At 47.2% G+C, this 24,603-nt stretch overlaps 7 protein-coding genes across 7 annotated transcripts; 2 read left to right on the forward strand and 5 right to left on the reverse strand.

The window, feature by feature from the left end:
- Nucleotides 1-10: 10 nt before the first annotated feature.
- N7510_005138 (Zn(II)2Cys6 transcription factor) lies at nt 11-2,272 on the reverse strand (the record flags this gene model as incomplete). The annotated part of the gene is made up of 1 exon (XM_056977064.1): nt 11-2,272. The coding sequence occupies one exon, from the start codon at nt 2,270-2,272 to the stop codon at nt 11-13; it is 2,262 nt and encodes a 753-aa protein (XP_056837020.1).
- Nucleotides 2,273-3,384: 1,112 nt separating this feature from the next.
- On the forward strand, nt 3,385-5,241 carry N7510_005139 (flavin-containing monooxygenase; the record flags this gene model as incomplete). The annotated part of the gene is made up of 3 exons (XM_056977065.1): nt 3,385-4,702; nt 4,759-4,953; nt 5,009-5,241. 3 exons carry the CDS (start codon nt 3,385-3,387, stop codon nt 5,239-5,241), a joined length of 1,746 nt encoding a protein of 581 aa, XP_056837021.1.
- Nucleotides 5,242-5,838: 597 nt separating this feature from the next.
- Nucleotides 5,839-7,744, forward strand: N7510_005140 (MFS transporter SP family sugar:H+ symporter; the record flags this gene model as incomplete). Its single annotated transcript, XM_056977066.1, has 6 exons — nt 5,839-6,001; nt 6,059-6,465; nt 6,569-6,890; nt 6,945-7,216; nt 7,294-7,445; nt 7,507-7,744. 6 exons carry the CDS (start codon nt 5,839-5,841, stop codon nt 7,742-7,744), a joined length of 1,554 nt encoding a protein of 517 aa, XP_056837022.1.
- Nucleotides 7,745-8,015: 271 nt separating this feature from the next.
- Nucleotides 8,016-9,421, reverse strand: N7510_005141 (thiolase family protein; the record flags this gene model as incomplete). Its single annotated transcript, XM_056977067.1, has 3 exons — nt 8,016-8,255; nt 8,329-9,273; nt 9,326-9,421. 3 exons carry the CDS (start codon nt 9,419-9,421, stop codon nt 8,016-8,018), a joined length of 1,281 nt encoding a protein of 426 aa, XP_056837023.1.
- Nucleotides 9,422-14,171: 4,750 nt separating this feature from the next.
- N7510_005142 (proline-specific peptidase) lies at nt 14,172-14,993 on the reverse strand (the record flags this gene model as incomplete). Its single annotated transcript, XM_056977068.1, has 1 exon — nt 14,172-14,993. One exon carries the CDS (start codon nt 14,991-14,993, stop codon nt 14,172-14,174), a length of 822 nt encoding a protein of 273 aa, XP_056837024.1.
- A 3,067-nt stretch (nt 14,994-18,060) lies between these two features.
- N7510_005143 (uncharacterized protein) lies at nt 18,061-19,715 on the reverse strand (the record flags this gene model as incomplete). The annotated part of the gene is made up of 2 exons (XM_056977069.1): nt 18,061-18,878; nt 19,403-19,715. The coding sequence occupies 2 exons, from the start codon at nt 19,713-19,715 to the stop codon at nt 18,061-18,063; spliced, it is 1,131 nt and encodes a 376-aa protein (XP_056837025.1).
- Nucleotides 19,716-22,297: 2,582 nt separating this feature from the next.
- N7510_005144 (uncharacterized protein) lies at nt 22,298-23,947 on the reverse strand (the record flags this gene model as incomplete). Its single annotated transcript, XM_056977070.1, has 1 exon — nt 22,298-23,947. The coding sequence occupies one exon, from the start codon at nt 23,945-23,947 to the stop codon at nt 22,298-22,300; it is 1,650 nt and encodes a 549-aa protein (XP_056837026.1).
- Between the last annotated feature and the right edge of the window lie 656 nt (nt 23,948-24,603).

Consider the following 24,603-nt stretch of genomic DNA (forward strand, 5'->3'; position numbering starts at 1 on the left):
GTGAATATCTTTACACAATCGAAAAATAGCAGCCAAATAATTCCATCGATAAATCTCGGTCGTCGACGCGAGTCTTCTGCTCGTCCTGTCTCTTGATGAGCTCTCGAAGAAGAAGCGCAGCTCGTTTCGCATTCCTCGTAGCTCCCGAGCTCATCTTAAATGGAGGCAAGTCTTCCCCACCTTGGCCTTCAGATGTCACGATCGGTTTCGATTCACCGAGGGCTTCGAGCTGTTCAATAGCCCATGCTCGTTGTTGCTCAGAGGTACATTCAGACCCAAATAAGAACAACGGCCACAGGAGTGCGGGATGGACGACTTTCTTTTGTCCGTTACTGATGACTTCGCCGTATGCCCGTTGCATGTTCCCCCAGACCTCCACCAGGGCTGCATTCGCGGTCGGGGATAGAGACAGGTTCCACCAGCTCACGCGATGGAGATAGACGAACAAAATCCAGAAGCTGGCCAGATAGATACTAAAGATCTCTTCTACTCGCACAGCCATTTCTAGTGTTATGGCTTTCGCGAGGTCCTCCACATTCAAGGAGATGATCGTAGGTCGATGTCCCCAAAACTCCCAGAGGTCTTTCTCCAATTGCTTGCAGGCAACAATGACCTCGAACTCATCGTCTGGCGTGAACCGTTTGCGATGGTGTTTGTCGTGTGACCGGATCCAACGACAGTAGGATTGCGACGCCAGATACCATTCCAGGGCCGGCTGAAGCACTGCGCGGAGAACAACTTGCTTGATGTGACCGCCTGTAAGCGTGGCAGAGGGGAATGACCGGTGAGAAGGGACAATCCTGGACATTGTATCGGACGTCGGAGACTCGGCATGTCTCAATTTATCTGCCTCCGTTGCATCGTCGCTCTCGTCGACGTCCTCATCGTTCGAACCGACGATCTGGTTCGGGTGCCGAGAGACAATCTCGAGGATTTCGGCAGGCAGTAAAGAACCTCCACTCAAATGACTAGCTTTACTATCCAGAGTATTGAACCAAGAGAGAAGTTGCCTTGAGTGTCGGTTCCAATCTGAGTTGTTGGTGATGATCGCCTCAGCCAAGTGCCGGGGAAAGAGGCTATCAGCGCCATTCTGATCACGTACGACTTCAAACCAACCCAAGAGAAACAGTGTTGCTAGTGCTTGTTCTCTTTGTAGGTGGCTCATCTCAGGCTGATTAGAAACCAAATCCTCGATCTGACAGCGTGCCGAGCGATGGCTTTCCAGAATACGATCCATGCAGATATCGTGAGAGCGACAGGGCCATCTTGCTGTTTCCTCGATGGCTAAGAACTCGACGAAGCAGAGGAGAGCATCCAAGACGGGCGGACTTTTGCTCGCCAGCTCGATTAGATATCGTTGTAGATGTCTCCATTTTCGAACGCCACCTATGAGAATTGCTGCCGGAGGTTGAGTCACTTTCTGGAAAAGTGATACCAATTTGACAGTTTCTGGGTCATGGAAGAAGGTCGCTCCTCGGGGTCCTTGATTCTCCTGCAGGGATGAGCGCCCCTTGTTTTCAGTCTCGCTTAATAAACCTCGCAAAGCCCCCCGAGAGCAGTCGTTCTCCGCATGTTCGGGCGAAACTCTTGAAAACTGCAGCGCTGGATCATATTGCTCTCGCCGAATATGTCGCCGACCGATATTACTATCGACCGCACCACTCACAGGCAGCATCCAAATTTCTGGACTCGACTGCGTATTCTCCTGCGAGACATCTACTGACTGAACCACATCTCCGTCCGGGGACATCCCAGCGATGGCAGGGAAGTTACACATCTGCCCCGCCCACGGGGTACCAAAGTCGGGCATTCCATACCCAAATGGACCAGTCACCGAAGCCGACTGGTCCTGCGAGAGCTCATCCCATCCAATCTCCTGCAATCCCGTACAGCCAAAGGCATCGGATAGCGCGAAATCACGTATAGCCTGGTTCTGTGGGACGGGCCTTGGGGAATTCCCCAGATACCCAGAGATAGGAAGTGTCGTACTGGCATAGGCCGATTGCTGGAATGAAGGCAGATCGGAGCGATTGTTGGACAGGTTCCCACTTCTGGATAGCCGGGTACCGGAGACTTCAGGCTCGTGGCCAGGCTGTCCTCGCTTGCGTTTGGGTGGTTGATACACGCATTCTAGCTGTAATCTTGCGCAGTGTCCGCAGACTGGGTGGACCTCGTCGCATCGGACATGCCGTTGCTTGCATGTTGCGCAGCCTAGTCTTGAGCGAGTGCGCGCTTTGCCGGCTCGCGAACGGCTGGCGAAGCCAAATGACATAGTTTTGCCGAGTTCGGTTAGTATTTCGTGTTGTCGGGCGACTCAGAAACTAGGGAGTTGGTGGGCACAGTCTGAGTTCCATATGGGGGATATTGATATTAGAAACAAGAAGAAGTCCACTGCTGATCAGCCAATGTCATGATCTTACTCCCTTACCCCAGACTGCGAAGGTGCGGGGGAAGGCAAATGAATGCCCCACAGTCACTTCGAGCACTATCGTTGTTGTATTCGACTTATGAAGTATGAAATTATTGAGTACTGTAGAAATCAAATACCAACCCAAATACCACACTCTATTATACGATCAAAATCAAACTGATTGTTTTCTGAGCTGCTAGTTCCTATCTGGTGGCGTTCCAGTAGATCTCCAGGGCTGCTCTACAAGATATAGGGATAAGTTGTATTGGGGTTGCCCCACATAGTGCCCGCACAGCGTCCACAGGCATACAGAGAAGTTTTTCCCTCCTGCAAATGTCTCATAGGAGTCAATTGTCTCGCCTCTGCTGGTAGCTTGTCATCTCTGACGCAGTCAAGACTCGTTTTGTCCCTCCAACCTTTCCTCTGTACATAGAAACTATCGCAATATACAGACACATTGCCTCTCTGTAAAGGAGCGCGCACAGGCCCTACCTGAAGCTACGGTCTAAGACCGCAGCGACAGGTGATCCGTTACGGCCAAACCATACACGTTCCTGATCCCTTTTGACTGTGTGAGGTCACCAATCAATGAAGACTTGATGAACGATCTCTCTCGGATTATTGAAGGGTCTAACCCAGGACTGCTTAATTTGCTTTCCTGTCCGTGAATAATGTCTTTCAATAATTAGGACGTGCCAATAATGCTCCGAAGTCACCTGCTCCTGGTCGGCTAAGTTGCGCTGGGTATCGGATGTCGGGTCTGGCACGCGATATGTAAGTCAATAGCGGGAAAAATCAAGCGGCAGTCATCCTTGGCATGGATTATTTACCGCGGCATTCTGGCCGATTTAGGCGGGGTCGACAGATATAATCATTTTATTCATCCTAATCCCTATAGACAACATTACGCCCCCAGCCTTTCGTGTACAGCATACTATCATCCTGGCAACCTGCAGAGGCCCCCATCAACAACGATGTCGCCCTCCCAGCTGATGTCCATTTCCGCGGGTCCGGATCCGCACGCGATCCCCACAGAAAGCTTCGTCCACGAAAATGATTGGTATAATCAAGACTTCGATGGCTATCGCATCTCCGAGCAGGCGCTATACACCAAGCGCCATATGAGGGTCATCTGTGTCGGCGCAGGTGCAGCTGGTCTCCAAATCGCCTATAAAGCGGAGCGTCTATTAGAGAACATTGATCTTCAAATATACGAGAAGAATGACGATGTCGGCGGCACCTGGCTCGAGAACCGATATCCAGGCTGCACTTGTGATATCCCGAGTCACAGCTATCAATTCACATGGGCGCGAAACCCGAATTGGTCGCATTACTATTCTTCCTCCGAAGAGATTTGGCAATATTTCAAAGATGTCTCCGACAAGTACAACCTCACCAAGTATGTTCAGTTCCAAACAGCCGTGCAGTCTGCCACGTGGGATGAGACGGACGGACAGTGGAGGATACAGATAAAGGGTCCCAATGGCGAGTTCGAGGACTGGTGCGATATCCTGATCAATGCATCGGGTGTCTTGAACTCGTGGAAATACCCCAATGTCCCTGGCCTCGACCTGTACCAAGGAAAATTAATGCACAGTGCCAACTGGGACAACTCGTACGATTTGACCGACAAGACAGTCGCTGTTATCGGAGGTGGTTCATCCGCTGTCCAGATTATCCCGTCGATCCAGCCCAAAGTTAAGAAGCTCACGGCCTTTTTGCGGTCTCCCGTGTGGATTACAACCGGGTTTGGGGCAAAGCATGCCGGGCCGGGAGGCACCAACTTCAAGTACTCTGAGGAGCAGCTTAATAATTTCAGAGAGAACCCAGAGGAGCATACTCAATACTGCCGTGATGTGGAAGGTGAATTGAACAAGCGGTTTACCTTGATGCACGACCGAAGCAAGGACCAGGCAAAATCGCGAACCACTATCGCCAACCTGATGTCGGAGCAGCTTGGACACGACGAGAGCCTTGTCAAGAACATGGTGCCGAAGTTTGCGCTTGGCTGTCGGCGAATGACGCCTGGATCGGGCTATCTTCAGTCATTGACTGAGTCAAACGTTGAAGTTGTTCATCAATCTGTCACGAAGTTGACGGAACATGGCATTGTCGATGAGAAGGGTGTTGAGCACAGAGTGGACGTTGTCATCTGCGCGACCGGCTTTGATACTTCCTTCACACCGCATTTCAAGATCACCGGTCGCAATGGGTCAGAGCTTCATGAGCAATTTGGAGATTTTCCTATTGGATACCTCGCCATTATGGCAGTGAACTTTCCCAACCTTCTCTGTGAGTACAGCTTTTTTTCTGTTGTTAAATTGTGGTCCAGCGCTGACACAATACAGTGTTTATGGGCCCTAATGGACCTTCAAGTCACAGCTCTATTCTCCCAATTATGGAATGGATGACAAGGTACTCTTTCCAGGTCATTGAGAAGGTCCAGAAAGAAAATATCAAGGCTTTTGAGCCCAAGAGGGGCGCTGTCAAAGACTTGTACAATCATACACATGAACTGATGAAGCGATTGGTTTGGTCAGCTCGTGAGTGTTCTACCTCTTTTCTAAGTCCCCGAGTATAAGCTAAAGTGACTTCTAGCATGTCGGTCTTGGTTTAAGAACGGGAAAACGCAGGGTCCGGTAACAGCTATCTATCCAGGGAGCAGACTGCATTTTTTTGAGGTGTTGAAGAACGTACGATGGGAAGACTTTGAACTTGACTACCGCACCGAAAATAGATTCCAGTTCATGGGCAATGGCTACACCGAGGCGGAGATCAGCCCCGATGGAGATCCTGTTTGGTACTTCGACGACGACTTTGTCAAAGTATAGAAACGCCGCAGAGCGTACTTTCACTGTTCATAATTGCATATATCCCTAGTGCCTTCATTTATATATTGCTTCCATGATCTATATGCCTCTTTTCTTTGAATTAATTATTCCGCAATGAATTAGATGCTGAGCTTCATAATTCCCCCACTATTCTCCAGCTTAGACCATGACTCGATATTTAATCTCGATTAACTCCAACATCTCTATCCGCGGAACCAAGCATTCAGTCCCCCCAAATCCGGAAATAAACGCAATACCCGAGAGTCTAACTGCAACTTGCTCGGCTGTAGAACTTGGAAGCCCGGCAGTCGGGTGGGTCGTATAATGGGGAGCCCCTCATCCAAACCTTTCCAACTCCAGATGCGTGACATGCTGTCCCCTTAAGTGGCTGACTTTGACTTTGGCCAAACCAGGCGAGCTAGGACTATTTGTACGAAATGAACACGACGAGCTCTACTCTGAAATGATTTTTTGATAACTAACATCCCTCGTCGCTCTCAGCGCGGGGTCCTGCACTATACTTCGAACTAATTCAATCTCCTTTTCACTTGACACTGGTCGCTCGGCAACAGGATTCTTCTCTCAATAGCTACCACCATGGCCAAACCTAATGCCGCTGGCGAGACTGTCCAGCATATCCAGCATGTCGATTATCAGAGCAAGAGACAATTCAGGACGTATAATGTGATGGTTATCTTCGCCATGGGCTTGGGCTCCATTTCAATGGGGTACAGTGCCAGTATTATCGGCACAACCTTGGGTATGATCCATTATGCATATTGAGGCCATGAAACAATGCTGACCACTATTCGAACAGCCCAACCCTCTTTCCTCGAATATTTCGACCTTGAGACCAGATCCAACGGTACCAGTCTGATCTCTAGCATGAATGGATTGTTCCAGGCCGGTGCATTCTTCGGAGCCCTTGCAATCAGCTTCATCGGTGACCGTTTCGGTCGGAAAGCGGCCATCATATTACCAGCAATCTTAATCGTTATCTCAGGCGCTATGTTGGCTGGATCAGTCCATATCGCCATGTTCTTTGTCTTCCGCTTTCTCTCTGGATTTGGCTCGTTCATGCTCTTGGGCTCCATCCCGCTATGGATGACCGAGATAGTGCCTCCGAAGAACCGAGGGTCCTTGGTGGATATCCACAGTACTTGTCTCCTTCTCGGATACGCTTTGGCTGCGTGGACTGGTGTTGGCTTCTCCCGATACAAAACGGTGAGTTTATCGCGATTCACTCTTATTTCTCTGGTTATTCTGCTCGTTTAACAACAAAATCTCAAAATTGACTACGGGTTATATATTAATTCGTTGGCAACAGATCAGCGCGTGGCGCGGACCGCTCGCAATCCAATGTCTTCCGGCTGTGCTAGTCTTGAGCTGTATGTATTGGCTGCCAGAGTCACCACGATATCTGATCCAAAAGGGGAAGCATGAACAAGCAAGAAAGGTCTTGGTTAGGCTACATGGAGAAGAGGAAGGTGCTATTGAGTTCAACCAGATCAACACTCGGGTCACTGCAGACGCCATACTGCCGAACACTTGGATTTCGCTGGTCAAGAAGTCCTCGTATCGGAAGAGAACGCTGTTTGCGGTGGGATTGGCTTGTGGAATTCAATTTACCGGAGTTCTGGTCATCAACAGTAAGCGAGGTCTCGTCTTGAGTTGCACAGGTTGCTTTCGCTAATCTCATTTAGACTATAGCTCCATTATCTATAAAAATCTAGGATGCACCAGTGGGACTATTCTTTTTTATTCGGCGGGTCTTAACACTCTTGCGTGGGGCTGTGGCATTATAGCCCTATTCATCATTGACTTCTTCCCACGAAACAGGCTGGTTGGCGTGGGCGCTTTCCTTACCACGTCTTGTCTCACTGTGGAAGCCGCTTTAGTTGCTTGTCATCCCGTAGGAGACAGTTCAAATACGACTGCTCTCCAAGCTGCTGCTGCCATGACTTTCTGCTACATGGTGAGCATTTTCCAAGGAAATACAGAGAGCTCGGTTTCCTCCTCCATCGAGTTTTAATTAACTGTTGTTTCCGACAGGCATTTGCTCAGCTCCTTCTTGATGGTACTCAGTACGTCTACTACGCGGAAATATTCCCGAACCACTTACGCAGCAAGGGAATGTCCATCGGTATCGGCGCTATCTCGCTGATGAATGTTATGTGGCTCCAGGCTGCACCAACTGCCTTTGCGTACGTATTCTTTACATTGCACATATATAACGAAATGCATTCGGCTAACCAGCTTGATCAGAAACATTGGATGGAAATTCTACTTGTGCTTCATTATTCCAGCCTACGCTTTCGCTCTTTTCTGTTTCTTCTTCTACCCAGACACGCGAGGTCTGGCCTTGGAGGAGATTGCTGCATTGTTCGGTGACAAGAACGAGGTCGTTCTGGGGAATAGTGACACATTTGGTGATGTGACGCCCAACAACATGAAAGAGGCGCAGTACCTCAGCAGTACCGTCGAACATCTTGAAGGTGTCTAGGCTGAAATTGCCTTACAGCTGTGCTTTGGAGGGGTTTTTGCAATGTAATTATTGCGTTCTAATTTAATAAATCAAACAAGCTGCGCTGAATACTGCATATACAATGACGGTATTGACTTGAATAAATCAGATGTTCCGCAGTAAGATTGTTCATATCTACACCTTGTCAACACAACTGGATGGGAATTACGGAATCTAGATTCTCCTCTTATAGTGGCCCAGTTCTAGCAAGGAAATAACGAATTCGTAGGTATTATATCTCTATATACAATCAGAGCTTCGAACTTTTCTCCACGTCTTCCGAGCCCTCGACTCGCTCTACTTTCTGAATTACCATGGCACTCGCAGCACCGCCTCCATTGCAAATTCCAACAACGCCATACTCGCCAACTTTCAGCTGATGAACCAGCGTAGTGAGAATTCGAGATCCAGAGCTTCCGAGTGGATGCCCCAAAGCGATTGCTCCGCCCAGAACGTTCATCTTGGCACTTGTATTTTCAAGGCCGAGTAGCTACAATCAAACTCTCAAATGAGTTTCAGGTCTTGAAAATCGAGAGTAATGTATGAAGTAAGATTACACACACCTTTTCAGTTATTTTGATGACCGCCGCAAAGGCTTCGTTGACCTCCCAAAGTGCGATATCCTCTTTTTGAAGGTTTGCCCTTTTCAACGCAATAGAGATAGCCTTAGCAGGCGCCAGTGAATAATCCATCGGATGCAAAGCCGCATCCGCATACGATATAATCCGACACAGCTTCTGACTCGGACTGCTGTGCAAAGCGGCCAATTTATCCGAAACAAGTACAACAGCGCTGGCACCGTCATTCATTGATGACGAGCTTGCGGCCGTGATAGTTCCCGAGCCATCATGCACGAAAGCAGGCTTAAGACTCGGAATTTTGGACTCCTTCAGATCAAGATATCCTTCGTCAACCTTGATCTGTACTTTGCCAGCTTTGGTTTCGATCGTAACTGGAGCAATTTCTTCGTCAAAACGACCCTCCGTCCACGCTTTCTGCGCTCTTCGAAATGACTGTATAGCAAAGTCGTCCTGGGATTTCCGAGAAATCCCCTCTTGCCGAGCAGAGTTATCAGCACAGGCTCCCATCAGACACTCATTATAAACATCCAATAGACCATCTTTGATGAGTCCATCTTCTGCCGTCTGCGCACCAAATACCGGACCCTGTGCTGGTCGTGGCAGATAATAAGGGACTCTAGACATCGACTCGAACCCGCCTGCGACCTGGGCCTCTGCAAGTCCCAACTGGATATTTTGCGCCGCAAAGATGACGGCCTTGAGACCAGACGCACAGACTTTGTTTATCGTGACCGCTTCCACCGACGATGGTAGACTGGCGAATAGTGCAGCTTGACGAGCGGGGGCTTGGCCTTCGTTGGCTTGAAGGACGTTGCCCATGTATACGTCTTGGATGGTCTTGATGGGAATATTGGCTTTTGCAATAGCGGCTTTGATTGCCACTGCTCCAAGTTGTGGGCCGGAGAGTGTTTTCAAGGCGCCATTGAACTGTTGATTGTTAGCTGTAGATTCGATTGGGAGAGAAATACTTCATACATACCTTGCCAGTTGGTGTCCTGGCAGCTGCTAGAATGTATACTTTACCTCCGATTTGCTGCGGGGTAGCTTGGCTACTGGTATTGATATTGGTATTCATGATGAAAGGTTTTGAGAACTGAGATGCAGCGATCAGCTGGATAGCTATCTTTGGGTATCCTGACTTGATGTTCTTTCAAATATGGATCATAACTCAAGGATAAACACATAGATCAAACCCGCCGAAATCCATTTTGCGGGGCATTGTGGCCTAGTAGCTCCATCGCGTCCGTCGGCTGTCGGGTGGCATGTTCTATCATCCCAAATCCCGCCCGCCGGCGCACACGCCCGCCCCCGCGTGCGCGTCGCCCCTACAGAATGTATATGTCCTTGGAGAACTCGTCCTATATTAGACGACTCTTCTTATTTCCCCGTCAATGAGAAGGCAAAATATCTTATAATTTAACTTAACCTCTCGGATCTGCGGCTTCCGCGTAGATATGCAAGTCATAGTAAGCCGTCCATCCAGCCCTGCCATAAGATATCTCACGGTTTGAAAGCATTCTGTTTTCTTATATCACTTATCCATTAGCTACCAAATGATGAACAATCATTTGAGGTGGCTGATTTTGCGTTTACAAACTTGTAGATAGGATCACAAATGGAAGATGGCCTGTTTTGGGTTCACAGTTAATATACTCATAGAGTATAGCGTCAGGACTCAAAGCAAGCCTTTATACCTGGCAATAATGCAGAACACCTTTTCACTTTGTTCAAGCTGGTTCTCATGGGTTTTTAAAGTAGTCCAATATCGAGTTCTAACCTCTTTAGGTGTTTTAGTGACCGATAGAATCCTGCGACGCATGTCTCCCGTCTCCGGCTAAAAAAAATCTGCATTGTTCTAGTTCTGAATGCGCATATTGGTGCTGCTATTGCGTATGAATCGGAGACTAAGTTGTCCGTTATTTCTAATCTTTCCTTGAATATGGCAGAGCTGTCTTCAAAAGCGACTCTAGATGTACAATACCCCCAAAACCTATCCTGGCCCGATCGAATGTGAACCACCACATTATTGCACCATGGCTGTCTTCCCCGACTATCTTTCTTGAAATCCGGCTTTTGTGGGAACACCTCCGTGAGGAAGAGGTCCCATGCAGACGCTGGAAGTCGGCTGTGCGGTTCGAGGGGCTCTCTGGTATCCGCTGAAGTTGTGCGAGACAAGCTCTTCTATTTCTAGAGCGTCTGAACCCGGGAAGTAACTGAAGACTGATTGAACGGTTTCAAGGCTCTCTTTGGGGACAAAATATGCTTCTGACCACAATCCTGTCTCTGAATAGAGATTACTAAAATGGCTCGGATCTAAATCGTTGAGGACAAACTCCCAGATTTGTCCGATACAGCTTATAGAATACCCGGAGAATCATATCTACAAGACTATTCAAAATCTAAATAGAAATTTTCTGATAAGCTGGAGGCGCTGACGACACACATTTTGTCAAAAGTAAGACCTCGCTGTTGTCGACAGATTGGCACTGCTATTCGGTGATGTGTGGCCTCAACTCACGACATAAATTCGCGGGGAGAAGCCTCAACGGCTAGTACCGACGCTGTCAGAAATGCGATCACTATTAAATCTCTGCATGCATTTCAGAATTCTACTTAGCTCCTCCATATTTGCATTGTGGGTGGTAAACTTGTATATTGTACGAAACAAATAAGAAATCTCATGCTTTTTCGATTGGGATTCTCCACATACACGTTCTTATCAAATCTATTCTGACTTATTGTTGAAGGAACTCATTTAGTGCCGTCCGATGTCGCCTAATGTGGTGCTGTATGATGATCTCTGCAGTTACATACCATTCTCCCCGTCACACACCCCAGTCAGTCGTGACCGGTCGGCATGCCGCAGGTGCACCACACAAGACTCACTGTTTATATTTGTTCGTATTTGTGGCCACTTGCCATATTGCAAGTATGTCTTGATGGCAAGAGATAAAAAACTCCAGGGGCGGAAGCTAACATAATATTCACTACGAGCAGTATAGAAGCAAAGTGCATGATCTCAGTCAACTCTCCCTTTCAGGAAAGTAAGCTGACCATCAATACTTTCCTTGGAAATCCTGTCCTCCTTCATAGAGATCAAAATGCCTTCCATCCACTCTCAAGACTTTTCCTAGTGGCGCAAGCCTGGCTGCTTTTTCAGCTGCATGAACAGGGGCTTGCTGATCCCAAGATGGGAGAACGAATAAAAGAGGCTTCTTGCTTGAAGAGACCCTCGAAATTGGCCTGCAGAATGAGTTGAACACGCGTTGCGCTCCTTGGGCGCTATTCTCCCCCAGCCAGTAATGGCTTCTTCTCCCCTCATCAAGGCAAGCTGATTGCGATCAGAAACAAGCGCAACGTATTGAGTTTGAACACTAAGGAAAGATCGAATCCAATCATAAATTGCCAGGGCAGTCAAGCAAACTAACACATTTAGTGGCGCCATCAGGCTAGCTGCTCTTCCGTTCACACAAGGGCAATGCGCGATACCGGCAGCAAGATGATGGTCGTCTGCTAGAATTGAGACTACATGCATCCCGCCAAAGCTGGTACCCCATATAACAATACGCTCAAGATCGAAACGACTGGGCTGATGCAGGACCCAGCCTATAACGTCCCCTACATCTTGCAGCTCCTGAGATACACTCATTAGGTTCCTGGGATTTCCATCGCGGCAGCCGAAGTGTAGATAATCGAAGGTGAGGACGAAATATCCGGCATGTGTAAATTTGCTAACGAATGGAAGCAACCCTGCGACTTTCGTCGCACCGATGCCGTGGCACATCACGATGATTCCCGGAGATCGATCCGAGTAAACCAGTGTATTGTAAAGGGAAGCTGAATCCTGGCCTTAGAAACGGAACTGGATATGTAGAAGTCTATCGGAGCCTCCATGTTGAAAAGGCTTAGAAGTGAGCTACGGGAAGAAAAGTTCACAAGTTGGAACAAGGTATTCGTGGACTACTTAAAGCTCGAAGAAAATTGAGTGGGATGAGAAGAAATCCTTTACTTTTACTAGCGCTGGGACATTCACCGTTCCATTCTAACCCATCAGGATCATTCGCCACCCTGAAGATACAGAAACCAAAACGCAGGCGGGCAACCGGCGACTAAATCCAGACCGTGTTGACACAGATTCAGCTTTTGGCCTAAGTCGCGGGGAGGATGATCACAGTACATTAATACTGTTCTCGGTTATTTAGCTTTCTTTCGGATCACAGAATGTGTAAATCTTCCATGGCTCATTGATTTCTGGAGATCTCGGATTATGCCGGTACCTCGGAAACATTCAGAGTAAAAGTCCACTGATTAGCGATCCCGCTAACGGCAAATTCCCAATTTGGTATAGTCTGTCAAAATCTGGGCGTACGACAGTCCCACATGGACGTGTAATTCACGAAGAAATAAATCTCTGATTCAGATAAATCTGGGAATGCCCGACAATTTAAAGGGCTCACTAACTAGTAAATGACTAATACATAATAGGAAATATTGGTGAGGGGTAAAATCCCTGTATGTGATCTGTAGGAATTCCAATTCTTGACATAGCCTAGAAAAGATAAAAGCCGCTCTCAAACTCTATTGGGCCGTTAATTTCTGGCTGGATTCTACGAAATGCGAGTAACATATCCAATACGCCAGAGTTGAGAGGGTCTCCTTTTACTCTATTAAAATAGCTAGTCTGCCTAATTTAGTCTTACTGTCAGCACCAAACGACGTTGAAGAAAAACGTAGTAACCCTTTATAGATAGCAAGACTTCCTCGAACAATAGGGTACCTACAGAAGACCAGCAATATCACTCTTGGAGGCAGCTTGTTGAAAGGTGACGAGAGCTGCGGAATAAGGACGTCGACGCCTTCAATTTGGCAGCACGGACTAGCCAGATCTTTCTAAACTTGGCGCAGGATCAACTGAGAGATCGGGATCATCACGTGCGTTGCCTGTATATGGTTAATACTACGTTTCGGCAATAGGGCCGACTCCGTTCTATAGGGAAGTTGCACCCTCCACCAGGTACATTTTCAACTTTCGATCTGTATCTGACAGTCCTCAATCTGTTTTCTGCTCGTACTCTTCAAGTCAAATGAAGTCGCTTGTTGAAAGTTTGAATATTCTCCTTGCAGCGGACACTGAAGGTCCCGTGCTTGCTTCTTATCAGCCCTCAAGAATTGACCCGAAGCTCTCTTTCTCAGACAAATACTGCCCAAAACCTACAAGTAAGAATCGAGAATGAAAACTATATGCTAGAATATTTTGCTCGCTTCGTTGAGGGTCATTGTATTTATCGTTCAGATATTTGTATAATATAATTGCACATAGGCTTTCCATGTACCATTCACTCTCTTCAACAGGGTTGTTGAAGACGAACCCCGCAAGCCGATGTATCAGAGAGCGAAATTACTACCGCATTTAAGGTAGAAAAATTAATTGAAAGCCAACGGATTTAAATCAACGAATGGCATGCAATGCAAATTTAATGCATACAATTTTGAACCAATGATTTCTCTTAATAATGTCGCAAGAAATGTGCTATTAGTGACATGCATTGATCGTGTTTCTCGAGGTGCGTGCAGTGTCCCCCTTTAAACTGCACCCAAAATTTGACATTTTTAATCAAACGTAGGAAAGGCTCTACTACCTCAGGTTGTGCAGGATCATCGACGCCAGCATACACTAGAGTTCGTGCCTGGATTTGCGAAAGAAAAGGCCGGATATCCCAGTCGCAAAGACTGCCTCGTGAGATGCACCAATCCGGCCCCCACCTGCCAGCATATATGTTAGCAAGCGAAAACAATCATTATGTAGAAGAAACTCCAATGAACAACTATGTAGTATATCCGAGGCGAATAGGGTTAGAAAGGAGAAGCGGGCGCATGTTCAAGTTTGAAACATACATGGCAAGGTGCACAACGTTCCCTGTGTTGGCCTGCTCCAAAGAGCTGAGAAATTCTGTAGGCCAAGGGTCCATTTGGCAAGTGAATGTGTGCTGGAACTCACGAAGCGCTGTAATGTATTCTGTACTCTGTAGAGAAATTCGGCTTTCGATTTCTTGCCCATGCCCAGGGTGACATTCAGCATTCTGAATCACATGCACTGAATTCGCCGAGATTCGACTGCCTTGCAGAAGCTTTATATTACCGCTGCACCACCCGCCCATCCAGGCAAGTGAATTTGCCAGAATAAGGTTTCTCAGGCCGCATGGTTTTCGCTTGGCAGCAAGTTCAGAGCAGATCATTCCACCCCGAGAATGTCCAAGAAGATCGAAAGTGTCGACGTTCATGTATTCGATCAGATTCATGAGCTCATCTATGAAGAGCGCCACTGTCCAGAAAGCAGAGTCCCTTTCACTAAAATGAGACAAGCCTTCGCCGTTTTGAGAAAGAGCAGACTGCCCGCATCCTATCTGATCGTAGATGATGACGGGTATGCCATGTTCACTCGCCAAAGTGGCGAAAGGTCTCATATAAGTACTTGGTATACCGGGACCACCGTGGACACAGATCAGGGGCCGACCTAGACTCATGTCCCCAAAAGCCCAATATTTCGTGAAAAAGGATTCTGAACCCACAGTAAATGGGATTTTACCAGTGTGCTCGATTTGTAGAGGCATTTCAACTCTTACAAGCATCGACAAAAAACTGGTCATGTGGGCATAGCAAGAATATGCGGCCTATCTATATAGATTTCGACAGTCGCTGAGGGATCCACCTTTTTCTCAGCGACTAGACAGCTTCAAAAGGTCCTAAGTCCCCTTTGTTAATTAGAAGGGGAGGTTCCGCAAAAGGCAATTGCTGAGTTTAGTAATTAGTATCCAGGCGTTGTGGGAAAAGTATAGGTAGTGGCTATCAGGTTTCTACTTTGCCACGTCTTGCATAACGTCATCTCACTCATTTCCGAAGTTATTGCAGCGTCGAAAAATCGAATTATTGATCAGCTGCAACCGACCACTATATTATTAAACGAGCCAAGATAGATGACTTACATTCAGCATTATCTTGTCGCAAACGTCAATACTGCTAAGGATCGGAGAAGAAAGGCCAGCTAGTCAACAAGCAATGTTCGAGCCATCGGCTTTTCCAATTTTCACGCTCCGACGACGCTCAAAGCTTCGCTTTCCTGACCCAAAAACGAGCTACTTTCATAATAGAACAATGATTTTGACGGGCGCAACCGGCGGTATTTGCTCCGAAGTCGCACGAATCTTGATCAAGCTTGAGATAAGCACTCTCATTCTCGGGGTACGCAGCCTTGAAAAAGGCCACAAACTCGCTGCAGAGCTTCTTCAAGGAAACGAAGACCGCACAAAGAAATCAAATGTACTAGTATGGTCATTAGACTTAAGCTCGTTCAAAAGTGTGACGGAGTTTGGTCGGAGAGCGAAGTGGGAGACTGGGGGGTGGACAATTTGATTCTGGGAGCTGCAACACAATCGAAAGATAAAACGTATACCCAGGATAGATGGGACGAGAGTAAGTCGACGCGCACATCAAAGCCCGTGATATATCTCTGATTGCAATTATGGTTCACAGCGTTGCAGACCAATTATCTTTCCAGCGCATTGCTCCTCCTTCTGCTGTTACCTGACCTTCACAAGCGGAGCGATGAGATATCGCAATATGCAAGCTCATGTACGGTTCCAGTCGTCACCCATATTTCTTCCTGGTCTATCCTTTCTTCGGGCAAGGCCACTCGAAACTGGCACGAATGGAATCGTTCATTGAAGCGCATAGACAACAGTACAGGCATCCTGGCAGGGATTAACGAGTGCAGGTTTTCCCGAAGTTCAGACTGTTACGGGCTGAGTAAAATTGCACATTTGTATTTTCTACGAGAATTGTGCTCGAAGCTCCCCGCCAAGGGCAAAGAGGAGATTATCATTAACGCCGTCGATCCGGGAACAACGCCGACCGAGCTCACAATCGCTCACATGGAGAGCATATGGCTTAGAACCTTGTTAAATTATATTTCCCGGCCCATTGTGGATTGTGCAAAGGTAGTTGTTGAGGCTAATATCCCGAAGAGAAGCCTGCACGCTCGTCGAATAGTGGATTTGAACGCAGAAGAGTAAGTGATCCCCGACCTAGAGTCCGTCGAGACCAACCCGTTCATGATGAAACAAGATAAACTAAAAGTTTGCAGGTTTCCCAAGTATATGTTAGACTCTAAAGGCCAAATTGTTCAGAGCAGGGTCTGGGAGGAGACAAAACTCGTTCTGGAGCGGTCGTGTCCAGACATCCGAAAATGCTATGCGAAGATAGAGGCAGGGGCGTATCCCTGAAGGTTAACGATCAATTCTTCAAGTTCCCTCCCAGTTTCACCTCCGAGACGAAGTAGGTTCAATTTACGGTGTTTTCTCTGGAGACATGCTCCAAGTGCCTGAGGCGACCGTGTTTGGCACGTGAGATGCTTTCCGTAGATAGACAGGCCTCTTTTGTTTTTCTGTTTCTTGTTCTTCCTCCTTCCAACTTGGAAGTCCCGTCGAAAGTCCCGTCGATTATAGTATTCAGACTGAATACCATCGTTTTCGTTGTTTTCTCTTCTGACCTGACTACCCGGTCACACTGATCACCCCAAAACACCATAGTAAATGCGATATTCTACATCATGATATCTCAACAACAATAGATTAATATGAGATTCAATTATTTCCTAGTACTATTTGGGCCATACTTGGCCTATTTACAAAGATTTAAGAGATTTTGAGATTTGGTAGTTTGAATATATATTGGAGCGGGAAGTAGGGCGCACAATCGCATGTCAGGTCAGAACTGACAGACCGACAGGAGAACCAGGGCAGAATTCGCTCAACACGGAGTGCTTCGACTGAGTAGAATGATGAAGCAATCGAACGTTTGTATATTCTCTCCTGTGTACCGAGCATGTGTATGATGGTCGAATCTAGGATACAGTAGTTTCGTCCTCCAACCATGTCGATTCCCTATCTGTAAGGCCAAAACATATCACGTGGCCGCCGAGCGCCAGCCCGGCTGCAATATCTATAGCGTGTGACCACACTTGATGGGATTTTAACGGGACTGCGCATGACGGGACCGCGCTCGACGGGTCTGCGCTTGACGGTGACCGCGTTTGAAGACCGCGTTTGAAGACTGCGTTTGACAGGTGACACAGGACATAGACTGTTGTAGATAAGTAGAGACTCTTCTTCGGTCTCTTCTTCCCTTTCTCAACTTGGATCTCCCGTCGACTACGTACTCAAATTGAATTTTTTATTGATTTTCTTTCTTGATCTGACATCCGGTCACATAGCGCTTGGTCGGGGTATATTTTTGGCAACGTCGTAAAATAATTATTTTATCTCATTTTAAGTCAGTTGTCAAGAATTGGAATTCCTACAGGTCACATACAGGGATTTTACCCCTCACCAATATTTCCTATTATGTATTAGTCATTTACTAGTTAGTGAGCCCTCTAAATTGTCGGGGCATTCCTAGATTTATCTGAATCAGAGATTTATTTCTTCGTGAATTACACGTCCATGTGGGACTGTCGTACGCCCAGATTTTGACATCAGTCTATAAGTTACTGCTTGCTCTGCTTATCAATATTATCATACTAATAATAAAATAAAATTAATTTGTGGTTAACGTAATTGTACACCGAAAGTCACAACATACCGAAAGTCACACTTTAATCCGCTCACATAATAAATATCGCGATAATTCCACCACAACGCCTAAAATCAATTGATACTACTAATAATCTTCTTCCTCAGACGTCTCTATTACAATCTGACAGGTGCGTGCGTTATGTCCGGTCTCGCCGCAATTGCTACAGCGCCGCGCGCGCGTTTCTTGCCTTGGTTTCCGACCACTACGTGCCTGCGTTTCCTGCTTTATCTGCTGCATAATGTCCCTCTCATCTTGTAAATCTTGTGCTTCCTGTTGACTAAGTGATCTACCTTGCCGTAGACGTGTCTTTTTAGCCCTCCGGCGTTTACTAAGCTCTTCATTTGCTTGTCGAAGGATCTGAACCTCTGACTGCAACAACGCCAATTTGTGCATAATCTTCGACGTCCCTTTCGCAAACTGGTCGACAGCTTCGTAAATTGAGGTTGGAGAGCTATTATTATGATAGGCAATGCGATTCTTGATGAAAGTAGTCTGCGAAGTGGCTTCGATTGGGTTATTAGGTGTCTGAGAAACCCAGGGTTCAGGGGTTCGGGGGCGGGAAGTTGTAGGTGTTGGCGTCTTTAACTTGAGATCTAGTGTAGATATCACACTTTCCGGGTCAAATGGAATAAGTCCAGCGCCTCGGAAACCTCCTTGAATGTTGCTTTCCGTCATTGTAGCAAAGAATGCGCTACGAAAGGCGGGGAAGAAGTCGTCCTTCGTAATATGGGTGATATGAGCCCGCATCATATCCTCGATGTGTCGGCCATATACCTTCTTCAATAGGCTAAAACACCCAATATCTAGTGGCTGAAGGATATGAGACGAATGAGGAGGCATACAAAGGGTAATAATGTTGTTTCCTTTGCAGTATTCCTCAAATTCGTCCGAGTGGTGGCTCTCTCATGGCCATCGAGGATCAAAAGGCGATAGCAACCTGTAGTTCGGGCTCTAGTATGCTTCTCAAAATGCCGAATCCAATCCACGCCTTTCTCATTTGTTGTCCAGCCGTTATCAGTAACAGCGATTACCCAGTCAGGTAGGAAACCACTATTTTGGTACCAAGACGAAAGGTGATTTTTGCCCGCAACAATGATAAATGGCGGCACCGTCCAGCCTTGGGAATTAACGCCCTGAATTACCGTAACCCATTCCCGATTACCAGACTGTAGCTTTTTTGCCTTTATACGTCCCTCTAAGCTTGTGACAACTATTGCGGTAGAGATAACGCCCATCATAAACCCAGTCTCGTCAAAGTTATAGATATCTGACTCCACAATGCCGTACTTCGCGATTGTATTGCGTACAAGCTCAAACCAGCCACGAATGATCACTGGATCTTCGCACTTAGCTCTCTGGTAGTCGCATCTCCGTTGAAAGCGAGTTCGGAGCTCTGGGCGGCGATTAATGAACCTAGAAGCCCAACGCATCCCGACGCGTGGCGCGTCGCGTGTCGCGAGAAGCCGATTTGCCATATCTCCAACAATAGACACTCGGGGAGGGAATCCTTTGATAGCTAAATCGAGGATATGTTGAATAAGGACTGATTCCTCTAGATCGGTCAAAATTCGTGAATTGGCCAGAATATCGCGTCGTGATTGTATACCGCGCTTGCGACGACTCAGCTTCTCGTGGTCCACAGAATAGATCCTCCCTGCTGCTCGAGCGCTTAACTTTGGGTCATTTTGCATAGCTTGAAGGGCTAACATGACCCGCCTTTCGTCATTTTTTTGAGGCATCTTTTGTTGTGGAGGAATTTGGTGTTTGGTGGAGGAGACGCGTGAGCGGATTAAAGTGTGACTTTCGGTATGTTGTGACTTTCGGTGTACAATTACGTTATTGAAATATCGAGTTGTAGAATATCGTATTTTACTATAGCGTTTTGGAGTGATCAGCTCGTTTACATGATCAGCTAAGTTTGTTAGGGTGTTATTAGTTACTAAAAGCCGTCTTTGAAGATTTGAAGTCTATGAACTATATGACTTAGCTTTTGAATGAGAGTGAGTTCTTCCCGCCCTTTAGGGTAAGACCATGGTATACTAAACTATCGTAAGGTCTGCGTATGTACCCTATTGTCCTACTAAATGTACGAGTGGCCAATAAACATACCACTCTCCCTATCGGGGGTAGGCCTAACGGCAAAGCCCCTTCATTTGTTCCAAAAGGCCACGAGGTAATGTATAGTGTCTATGCGGTGCATGGCCTTCCTAAATTCTACGGACCTAATGCAGACGAGCAATGACCAGAGAGGTGGGAGAAGGTTAGGCCTAGATGGGCATACGCCCCATTCAATAGTGGTCCTCGTGTTTGCCTTGGACAGCAGTTTTCCCTTACTGAGGCCGCATATACCATTACGAGAGCATTGCAGCAATTTGACGCGATTGATAGTCGAGATCCAGGGCCGTTCGGGGAGGCACTGAGTTTGACTATGACAAGTGCCAATGGAACGAAAGTTGCTTTGACGCCTTCCACGGGCTGCTGATCGTGTCCTCTCTTTAGAGCGTGGATGGCTGATGCAGTATGGTTCGAATTCAGTTTCGCCACTCTATTAATTTTAATATTTTGCTGAGTCCAATCTTGAAAAGCATTACAATCGTCATAAGAACAGAAAACACCTCGTCCGGAGTCGCAAATTTACGCTATCGTGCAACGTCGGGGCCAAAAATGAGAAGTAAACATACCTCATAAAGTATAGAGAGCTGTCAAGCTATTATACCATTGAAGTCAAGTAGTCTTATGCGATGAAACGCAGCTTTGGAAATATCGGAAATAGTCGTATTTGGCTTCATCATAATGGGTAGATTCTTTCACCTGCTTTAAATAAGGAACTGCATCAAAGTATGCCAGATAATCAAGGTTGCGCACTGAAAGATGCCATGACCAGAAAGCCCATGGTTTGTATTTCGAATATTGCTGTATCGAGCAGCTCGTTTGATGTTCATCAATTCAGAGTTCGGTGACCTTCCAGTCAAAGTCCCGGGCTAATGAGCACTATCTCTACCACATATCTGAAATGACGGTGTATTGAATTGCAGATCCTCAAAATAGAGGGCGGCTATGGAGTCTTCTCAGCAACCACAGTGGATCCTATTTTGGCATTGGGCATCTTACGGTAACGACAGCCACCACAGGCCCGTTTTATTCGGATGAATATCTCTCCAATGGCACCTTCAGATTTCTCTAGAAGGTAGCCATCAATGTAAATCTCTCAGTTTTCACCCTGGAATACCCTCTGGGGTTGTATAACCGACAGATTAGACAGGCAGAGCCAAATTTCTTCTAAGAGCGTGGACGAGTTAGGGTGTTATTGCCTAGGTCACTATAGATTCTCTGGAAGTTGACAGATGTTGAATTGATTTCAGAGCCATTAGTTGCGGTTCTTACGATATGATTTGCTAGGCGACTTGACTGGCTGTAAAGCCACTACACTTTTTGTAGAGGTTTTGCAAAAGGGATTCTGAGATTCGGCCTGTCGATTGCATCCAGTACTACCTACTTAGTCAAACAAGTGACCCAGAGCAGTCTGATAGTAGATATAGCCGTGGTTCTATTTATGACACGCTCGTCAAGATCCGCTTCGCCGTCAAGAGTAAGAATCTATTTTCCGAGAACGTTGGGAGCGTGAAGATCGTCATCTTACGATTAAACAAGTTTGGTGGTGACTCGCTCGCGTAAGCAACTGGGCAAATATTATGACTTTTCTAATTGGTTGATATTAGGGCGGTGGCAAAATAAAAATTGTCCGGATATTCGTAAAAGGTTGTAAATACGAATGCGAATGCGAATGTCTCAAAGTTGCGGATTTGTATTCGTGCCGACCCCTAGTTTCTTCCAATGAATAGCGTTCCGAATGAAATATTACCATCCAGATACATTGCGTCAAATACAATGTGCGATTTAGATCCATGGCGGGCTGGCCCACCATTTACCAAATACGCCGTGGAAGGATCTAGATCTACATAATTGCCCTATTTTGAGAGAACTAGTGGTACTAGTGGCGTTCAGAAATATGATATTTAAATCATGTACAAGTCTAGTATAAGCAGTTACCAGCCGTGGAGCCCATCGGTGATGACTCGGCGCATATGATAGTTTCTCATTGTGTAGTGGCAGCAGGTAAACACAAATAGCTCCCTTACTAGTTACCTATCTGCCTTTTAAATACGCGAAGAGAGGGATGGAGCCGTCAGAACTCGAGCGAACGGGAGCGCATTTGGCTATGATTCAACCGCAATCCAGCCTGAGTGCAGTATAGCTTCAATCTCTCTTTATGGTTATATGGTTCTACTCCTCGCTTCCCCTAAGATATCACACATTCAAATTATTTTTTCTTCCTCCTATCCGACGACACTGCTAGCAGATACTTAGTCCTGCGGTTAGAAACCCAACCCGACACGTCCGCCAAGAACATCTTGCGCAAATTGATGTTCGCCATATGTACGATGGCCAGTAAATGGTGCAGACAATTGATGCCTTTAGGGAAAACAAGATAAACTCCAGAATCCTGAGAGGGATCTGGCCGAAATTTATCATGGTAAGCCTTTGTGCCGCCGATAGGAAGACGATGAAACACATGGCTGTACAGGCCGCGAATGAGACGAGACGTCAGAAACGGTGCATCGGCGATATCTCCGAAAGAGAGAGCGTGCAAGGGCTCGAAACCGAAGCTCAGATATGAAACACCAGCACGGTTGAGCATGGCCATAGCGGCGACGAGGAGGAGATCACTAATACCTTTTGGGCTGCCTGGCGCTGCGATGCAGGGGTCAACGTGGTAGCCAGCTGCACCCACGCGACGTAGGGCAGCGAAGCCGTTGAGGCAGCCGTCAGGACCACTGGTATATACAAAGATCATAAGCGCGGGTAGCACGAACAGATCATAGATGGTTATGAAAGCTTGCTGGGTACCGGCACAATTGTGATCTGTACGCCAGGAGTCGTATATGGCCACCAGGTCCGTCTCCAGCTGGCGATTTGTCCCGTGTATTGCAGGCGCGTAAACCCCGAGCGTGATCCCGCCCTTACAACGGTGCAGCAACTGCTTGCTTTGTGCCACAATGCGTTTCCCACAGCGCTCGAGCAGTACCTCGTTCGTTTGCGGGTTGAGGACACGCTCTGTACCGAATCGTAACGTTGTCCACCCGTGTGCTTGGGCGTAATTTCGCGCGAATGATTCGCTTACTCCCATAAACGCTAACCCCCAGCGATACCGTCGCCGATACAGCGCAAACTCTGCGAGAAGATCTGGAATCGCAGTCATCTCGCACAGTGGGTCTCCTCCCACGATTGCGACCCCGTTTTGAACCTTGAACGACAGTGCTGCGGTGCGCGTTTCGTTCACGAAAAAACGGTAGCTACGGTCTAAAATTCCCCCATTCGCCACTCGCCCGTAGACCCGTATCAGCCGCTCAATTTCTCTTATCTCAGAGAGGTCATCCAGGCTGAACACGTTCGCATGATTCCGGCGCCCAGGCGGGATGCGGGGAGAATTCCCACTAGAGCAAGGATGGTCAGCCTCAATTGAGGCGGGCGAAGTAAATATCTCATTGTGGTAAGGGCAGCTACGCCAGATCTTCAGTGGTGCAGCATCAAACCCCGCTAGCGTGCAGCCGCTTCTATTGTCGAAGTTGGCACACGAGATGCCAGTTAGGGTTGCGGTGAGGTTACTGCGCAGGCTCTTGATGGCAGAGACGCACGATAGCCCCAGATCGTCGTCGAGCTTAGAGTTCGCGTAGAGGTGGTCGACCAGGCTATCCCCTATCTCGTTAAGGAACAACCCTTTCTTTGATATCGGCGTGACAATGTTGGCCGCGTTAGCTCCTCTTCGATCGCTTCGCCGCGGCCGTTTTTTTCCCTCGGAGGTAAACGGAGTCACGTTGATTGTGGGTGGATCTGCAACGCGGGGTGTGAAAGTGCTAATGGAGATTGGCGCGGTTGCCTCCGCGTCTGACGGTGGAGAGTTTGTGGCCATGATGCTTCAGGCGGAAGGAGATCTTACTGTCTTAATTGAAGAGAGGAGTTGGAGGTTCAATCACCAATGGGAGAATTATACGTTGTTTAGCGTAGTCAAGTCATCCAGAAGAAATTAAAAAGACTCTTAAGAAGTAGGGATAATGGAGATGAAATAATGGGAAGAAGAAATGGAGAAACTGGACCGTAGATATGTGAGCATGTCTGGATAACATATCCTCTCATAATTACTCCGGCGCCGAGTCTTTATGCTGTCAATGAGTACACGGTATTGCATGTCCTGTGAACTCCAAAGTAGAAAAAGGACGACACTAGCCAGAGGCGTTTCTGTCGCTAAGAATGGTTAATGGTCCACGCAGCCGCTGAACAGGCCTTATTGGCCCCACTGTCCACGAGATCTGCGCTCAAAGTCCACAATGGTCCGGAGTGTTGAGTATGTTTATGTAAGCACGCTTGATTGGCCTATTTTAAATACACCCCTTGGCGTTACCAGTCCTGACAGCCCCAATTTCCCTTCCACACTCGGTCCCCTCATCAGCAGTAACATAATTCACGGGCGGGTAGGCTGCATGGGCGAGGGGGCCACCGTAGAACACCATATCAAATGCGATAATTTACAACGTCATATTTATGCAACAACAAGTCTTTTAGTAGCTT

This window comes from Penicillium lagena (assembly GCF_028827675.1).
Source record: "Penicillium lagena strain IBT 129212 chromosome Unknown utg000002l_segment0_segment0, whole genome shotgun sequence".
In the NCBI taxonomy this organism is placed as follows: Eukaryota; Fungi; Ascomycota; class Eurotiomycetes; order Eurotiales; family Aspergillaceae; genus Penicillium; species Penicillium lagena.